This window comes from Cariama cristata, unplaced genomic scaffold (assembly GCF_000690535.1).
Source record: "Cariama cristata isolate BGI_N322 unplaced genomic scaffold, ASM69053v1 scaffold19984, whole genome shotgun sequence".
Classification (NCBI taxonomy): Eukaryota; Metazoa; Chordata; class Aves; order Cariamiformes; family Cariamidae; genus Cariama; species Cariama cristata.
Window position 1 is genome coordinate 13496 of NW_009614911.1, and position 7285 is coordinate 20780.

The window sequence follows — 7285 nt, forward strand, 5'->3', positions numbered from 1 at the left end:
CAGGAAGAGCACGTGGGGAAGATGAAGGAGTACAGCTTGGCTACCTTTCACATTCTAATACACAAATGCTTTTATTAAGCTCTTGTTTAGTACAGTAGTCACGATTAAGCAAATTAACAGTATCTAATAACACCAGAATGTGATCAGATATAAAAAAGCAGTGCTTACCAAAGTCAGCTATCTTGGCATTCATGTGTGCATCAAGCAGCACATTTTCAGGCTTCAGATCTCTATGTACTACCATATGCCTGTGACAGTAATCCACACCAGAAAGGATTTGTTGGAACAGACGTCTACTTTCCTTCTCATCAAGCTAAGAAAAACAAAGGTTTTAAACAATTACGAGACACTGGAAGATAACTTGGTTTTCATTTATATGAATTAAAGGAAATTTTCCCATGACCTGAAGTTATCATTTATAGTTTTGATAATTTATGCAGCAGATTATCAGAACTTGAGTAGAAAGCTTCATAGCTTACATCATTTTGCTTGTATCACAGCTTTAAAATGACTAAAACAAAACATACTCACCAACTCAGAAAGTTACTGAAATTTCTCAATCACACTTTTGAAATTGGTTAGGCAGATGTTACATACTCAGGAACTAGAAACATTAGACAAAGGTAATGTTCGGGTGCTAAGTGGAGTATCGATGAACTTCGACATTTAAGCACAGCATAAGATTTAAGTCGATACACAGCACAAAAGTAACAGATTTTAGATGCTATTTATGCTATTAGCAGCTAGCTCCAAACAGCAGACTTAGCTGTGCATTTCCCATAAACATGCCCTAATTCACGTCAAGGTTTGTTCTAACAACTAACTAAAAGTATCCCGGCTATCTAGATGATTTGTTAAAAGTGATTTCAGAGCTTTCACAGAAACTGTTCTGCTAGTAGAAGAGGTTAATAAGGGCACCATGGTAGCTTTCCAATAATGCGTTATACTGAAGAAACAGTTTTCAGCTACTCCAACTGGATACATATCCATCCAGTTTGTACCCAGTAATAGTAAATTAACCTATCAGTATCAGGAGAGAGGAAAAATGCTATGACAAAGTCATACACAAAGATCTGAAACATGTTAACATATATCCATTTTTACTCTTAGAGCAAGATGTAATCATAAAGTATATTTTAATTGCTAACAGCAAAATTAATGCTGAATACATAAAAACAGACCTTCATTTAACAGGGTGGGACCGGTACCATCTGCTCCCAACCCCTGGTAATGCGGTTGGCATGACTACTGCCATTTTATTAGGCAAGCAACCATTCTGTGACTGAGTCACATATTCCTGCCCTTTCCCTCATTATCAGGCCTGGAAGGTCCTGTGAACCAAGCAGACAAACCAAACAGATTTCTTCTTCCCCTCCCTATTAGCCTCAAGGTTCATGGGCATCAGGCTGATTATCCCCTTCTTCACCGGCCTTGAAGGTCCCAGGCACCCAGCCAGCCAGGTAGCGGTGATGACCCCCTCACAGAACATGCAAGTGTAACAGCACACACAGCACTGTCCGTAAAATCAAATGGTTTCAAGTCCTAACTGGGGAACCTGGATCAGAACCACTGCTGGACAGTGAGACATGGGACCTCCCCCAGTGACCAGGGATGTCTTCACTGTCCTCTGAGGACTGACGGAGTGACTTGTACGCTTTCATATGATTTTTGAGTCTAGACTGTGATTGTTACATTGATACAGCAAACCATGTATTAAGATCTGATCAGATCTGCAGAGGGTCTAGGTGATCAGAAGTCATAAGTTAAGTTGTATTATAAATTGTGTATTACACTACTTATAAACCGCATTACATTGATTCTGCTTGTAGAAATCCTGTGCTACTCTAATGGTAAATTCTGTGCTACACTAGTCATAATATCCTCTTAAGAAAATAAAGTTTTAATTACATCATTCTGCCAAGGATCCCCAAAAAGAACTTGTCCGTCCCCTCAGTGTCAGGTGATACAGCAATGTTGCAAAAGCAGTAACAGAATGCAAGTCATTGACTTGTAGAGCTGGACTACTTCTTACCCTTCCATTTTTACAGATATAATCAAACAGTTCTCCTCCTGAAACATATTCCATCACCATGAAAATGTCAGTTGGTGTACTGATGACCTGGTACCTGATAAAGAGAAGGCATCTGTTAGTCTACACACTCAGTAAAAGATGCTAATCACACTTAGTTAAAACCAAAGTTGTGCAAAGAATTAAATAAAAGTAAAATTTAAAATATTTATCAGCCAATTTACAGCTACTGGAATGACAATATTTTTCAGAAGTTATTTCCTCTCCTTTCACTATGTGACGCCACCATTGCCAAGAGCAGCAGGAAATTGTACTCCCCACCAGGAATATCAGACTCTGTACTTTCGGAGGAGTAAGCTTAGTCCAAATGATTTCCAAATGATTTCCATGAAAATACAAGTGCTGCCTCACAGACAGCTTGGTGGAAAGAGGAAGGAATTCAAGAGCACTTTGCTAGTGTCTCAAAAATATACGCTTTTCAAGCTTAAAGTGCAAAAAACCTGACTTGCCATAAATAAAAAGTGTACTTCAAGACTAGAAAAAAATTGCTCTTAATAATTATGAATATCATCTTTTACAAGACGACCTAAATTAGTCATTAGTGTTTAAGAGTATCAACACTCTGGTTATTACATTTTTATCATTCTACTTCAATTATGTTTAAAAAAAAAACCTTTGAAGTTTTGAAATACCTAGTTTATGGCCAAATTCACCATTTAAAAGATTTTGATTTTGTTCTACATATCCTTACCTAAAAGTTGTTTAATTTTTTCCCCTTACAGCAGTCAGAAGTCATTGATTTTTAATGGAACAAGAAAATGAACACTGATAACACTTCAGCCAAATTCAGATATTATGTTGAGAAGACAGGAGGTAGCAACTAGATGAAAATGAATGTTTCGAGGTACTACACTTAAGCATGCAAATAGACAAACTGTAATAAATAGCTGAATTCACACACGCAGTACAAAACTGCAACATTCTTCAAAATGCCAATTCCAAGAAAAAGGGGAAAACAGACATACTTTGGCTTACTGAGACAAATTATTCTTGAACTACACAGACAGCAATGAGTTCAGACTATCCAGGTAAATATATGTGTGCACATAAATGTGTGTATGTCTATTTTAACAGCTTAGTATTATAGTGTAACATTTCAATAACCTCAATAGCCTACTGAGAGAGTTATTAACATGAGCTCTTCAAAGCTACTTTTACCTAAAATCTTACAGTCCAAGATGCTTTACCTTTACCAATTTTCTCTCTAATACCTTGATTGAAAGTACCTCATGTACTTAAATACCAACAACATTCTGAAGCGATGGCTAAGACACTACTACGGAAACAGTATTTTAGTCCTTTTAATCCAAAAGTTACAGCCCTGTTTCTCTATAGTCAGCCCTTTTTTCTGGTTATGAAAAAGGAGGCTGTGGAACAGTTATATACCCATAATATAAATAAGGTTGTCAAACCGCACAGCATAGATGACCAGAATGCAAAAAGAAGCAATTTTATGTGGGAAAACTACATGTATTCTATTGCTAGAAGTCAAAAACCACAAAAGGAGATCCTCCTAAGGTTTCTATTTAAAGCACAGTATGAAAAAAAAAATCTTATTGCAACGGGCTTGCAATTGTATATACTGCTAAAGCCATGCATGAAATTTTTCATAAAGCACAGCAATGTTCGGAATTAGACATTGTCTAATCTATAATATTAAGCTGAAGAAATCTATTTACCTTTACCCCAAATATCTTAAGCTGCTATCTAGCAGTTCCCCGATCCAGCTCCTAATAGCATGAGCAGCATGATCCTAAGTTAACAGCCAGTCCATCTGCACAACAGTATCAATTATATCTCAAATGCTATTTACACATAGGCTAATAATCCTTCTGCTTCAGAAATGCAGGCTGACCAAGTGAAAAGTTGGGGATCCATCAATTTTTCCATCATCTCCTATATCTTGTCCTGTCTCTCCACATGCAGGAGATAAAGTTCTCCCCATAACTTCCTGAGAAAGAAACTGTCATCTGAAACCTGTTAAGCTGACTTAACAGTTTAGCAACACCACAAGTATACATTCCTGTTCCACCCTCATATCTCAGCTGGTACACTGACACTTCCTATTTTGTTTGGGCTACAGGTGTGTCCTTTGAACTCATTCATGAACTCTAACTGGCAGCACTAGCAATTTTGCAGCCAAGTCAGCTCAATAATCTTCAAAAACTAACCCACTGAAGAAGTTGGCGAGTTGATCTTATACAATCCAATTTAGCTTCACTGTAAAGAGTTGTTGTCAAATTAAAGGGAGTGTACAAGAATGGCAACTGTCAGTGGCACCAGGGTCTTAAGACAAGACTGCCAATAAAAAAAAACCTAACACCAACACCATGATTAAGACAGTGAAAGTCACTCACACTCGGGAGGTGCAGGTTAACTTTACAGGAAACGAAACTCAAAAAAGTCAACGGCATTTATAATTTAAATATCACATTTAGACAAGTGGTAGCAGCTCTGTGGAAGAATTCTGAAATATCAGTCATATTTAACAAACTGCACAACCTTAATTCAGAAAAATCTCAGAGTGCCACCTACATTGGTAAACCATAGATCACTGACCAGCACATCACTAAAAGCATATTTTGAGTAGGAATACACAATAAACTTACCATAGAAATGCCCTTTACAATCTTGTTCTTAATAACTCATTTTCTAAGCAGAAAAAAGATCAAATATAACCAGAAAAAGAAAACTGAAGTAGCAGCTAAAAACAGAGATGGATGCTACTAGAAGTATCTATCATGCCATTACCTTTTATACACCTGTCCGAAGAATTTGTAAGCAAAGATCTAATGGAAGCTCTCTGGCCTGCAGAGATCAGTTTTGTGAAAATGCATTACAGAGACACTGAAAGTGTTTGCGTACTTGGAAGTTGGTTACTTTCCTGACAAGATACTGTTAGTAGTGTTTTCCTTTAAATATGTTTCAGATCAGTGATAGCAAAAAGAGATTACTGCTTAAACAAGTTTGATTACAGCAAGCAAAACTTACAGCTTAATTATATGAGGATGCCTGAAGAGTTTGAGGTTCTGAATCTCCCTGCGAATTTTTCCTACAACATCAAGGCTGCGAATCTTCTGTCGATTCAGGATCTTCACTGCAACTTTATGCCCAGTTAACTCATGCTTGCCAACTGCAAGGAACAAGGAAGTATTTAGTCAGGGTTTTCAATTGCTCCATAAAGACAGTAATTTGCCCATTTTGACTCTAGCCAAGAAATACAAGTTAAGATGTTAGCATTCTACATATCCCCACTATCTTTGGGAAAGTCGAAAAACAGATGGCTCATTATTTCTTCTGCCCTACTCCAATTTCTCCCACAATCCTATCATTAGAAGATGAGTGTGATATGTAAGAAAAACCTTTAAACCTAACTCTCAGAAGTCTTGCAGCATGGCTACATTTTTGCACAACTGAAAATAAACAAAGCATGTCCGAAAATACTGCCACCCTTGCCGACTAGGGAGACCATTTTCCTGTGTAAGTCACTCCAAGCTTTTGGCTCACTTAGTAACACACTCAGACATGTTTTCCAGCAGCTCTTCTACTTTAGCTGCAAGGATCACTCTTATTAAAGAAATCACTGCTATTCCTCCCTCAGGAAGCCCATTTCATCAATTACTCTGAATTACCACTAAAAGTATCTGATCAAGTTACTTGAAAAATAATTATTTATTTGTCCTTGGGGAAGTCTGACCCTATATAAGCTCCACAGTCTGTGCAGTAAACACCTGAGCTTTACTATATAAAGTAAGCAGCAAAAGCTACAGGAAATCACAAAATAAATTCCAATAGTAACTATGAGAATCAATACAAACATGCAGCCTCATATATTCCTCAGTTTCTTTCCTATTTGTAGGAAAGTTTCATTTTTCTTTCAACAGAGGAACTCAGAAGTTTAAAATATTACCTGGAGTTAGCCTTCTTAAAATCCCTAGTTTTGCAGGTACTACTGGAAGTAGTCGCAACAAAGCTGCTAAGAATATTTTTCTTAAACCCCACCTTGGATCACAGATAAACCAGGGAAGGTAAGTTATCTCTTCCACTAGGCTTTGCTCTCTGCATTGGTTTCTGCATGCAGTGATTATAATTTCATTTGCCACCCTGATTCCCACCTTTTGAAGATAAGCCAGATTCCAGGGACACCTACATGGTTCAGCAATGTCCGTTCAGGTGGACAAAGATAACAGACCTGTGCTAAACACACTACTCGCTCATCTGGGTGCCTCTCCTCACTTGAAAATTTAACTAAGCCTCAGGCTTCAAGCTTTATTTAAATATATCCATGGGAAGCTATGATAAACAGCAGCGATCCACAAAAATCTTTCTGCATTCAACAGATAATTTGGATGGAATTAGCAAACACCCATCAATCTGTAAATCTCATTCTCAACACTAGACTTTCCGGATGCCTTTTGCCTCTATATTCAGCTAAAAACCAATGCAAGTGAAAAGAAATTCTTAGCAGAGGGACAGAGATAATAATAAACATCTGAGTGATTATTCTTATAATGAAAACATATTCACTGTGTAAAATAAAGCAGCTTGTCTAAATTCCTGTAGGGAAGTAACCAAGTAGCGCATTATTCAAGACTCCAAACCATCACAATGTGGCAGTGAGATGCTTTTTGTACCCGAGAATACAGAAAGACTCTGACTGCAAGGTGAAAAAACACAGAATCACAGGGTCAATTTGGTCGGAAGAGACCTCTGGTATCATCAAGTCCAACCTTTGCCCTAACACCACCACGTCAACTAGACCATGGCATTAACACATTCCCTTCATTCAGAGGAGTCATTACCTAAAAATGGTCACAATAATCAAAACACTGGACAGGTACATTTGCACTGCTGAGGAATGCAGGACAAAGCCCACAACCATCGCAAGTTCTAGACAGGCCACAAAGCATTGGTAGGTGAGTGCCTAGAACTGTAAAATCATGTCACCTATGACAATTACTTGCTTTCAATCAGATCTACAATTAAAGCAATCTATCTCCTTCATTTTCTTCATTTCAAACGTGACTGAAGTTTTAAGGGAACCTAACAAATCATATCACCTATATTCAAACCCTAAGGAGTAACCCTCTTATCCCTCAAACCCTCTTATCACTGTCTTGACCAAGAAGACCTATTTACATCAGGTTTGCAGTCTATACAGACCAGAGTTTTTAACCTAGTTCTATAGACTGGAAC

General features: G+C 37.7%; 1 protein-coding gene across 1 annotated transcript in view; it reads right to left on the reverse strand.

Moving 5' to 3' along the window:
- Positions 1-5222, reverse strand: part of PRKAA1 (protein kinase, AMP-activated, alpha 1 catalytic subunit) — a gene marked incomplete at its 5' end in the record, with an annotated part of 15467 nt that extends 10245 nt beyond the window's left edge. Inside the window, 3 exons of the mRNA XM_009699611.1 lie at positions 169-313; positions 2033-2126; positions 5081-5222. Coding sequence (XP_009697913.1) covers positions 169-313; positions 2033-2126; positions 5081-5222 — 381 coding nt within the window. The remainder of the gene's footprint in view (positions 1-168; positions 314-2032; positions 2127-5080) is intronic.
- Between the last annotated feature and the right edge of the window lie 2063 nt (positions 5223-7285).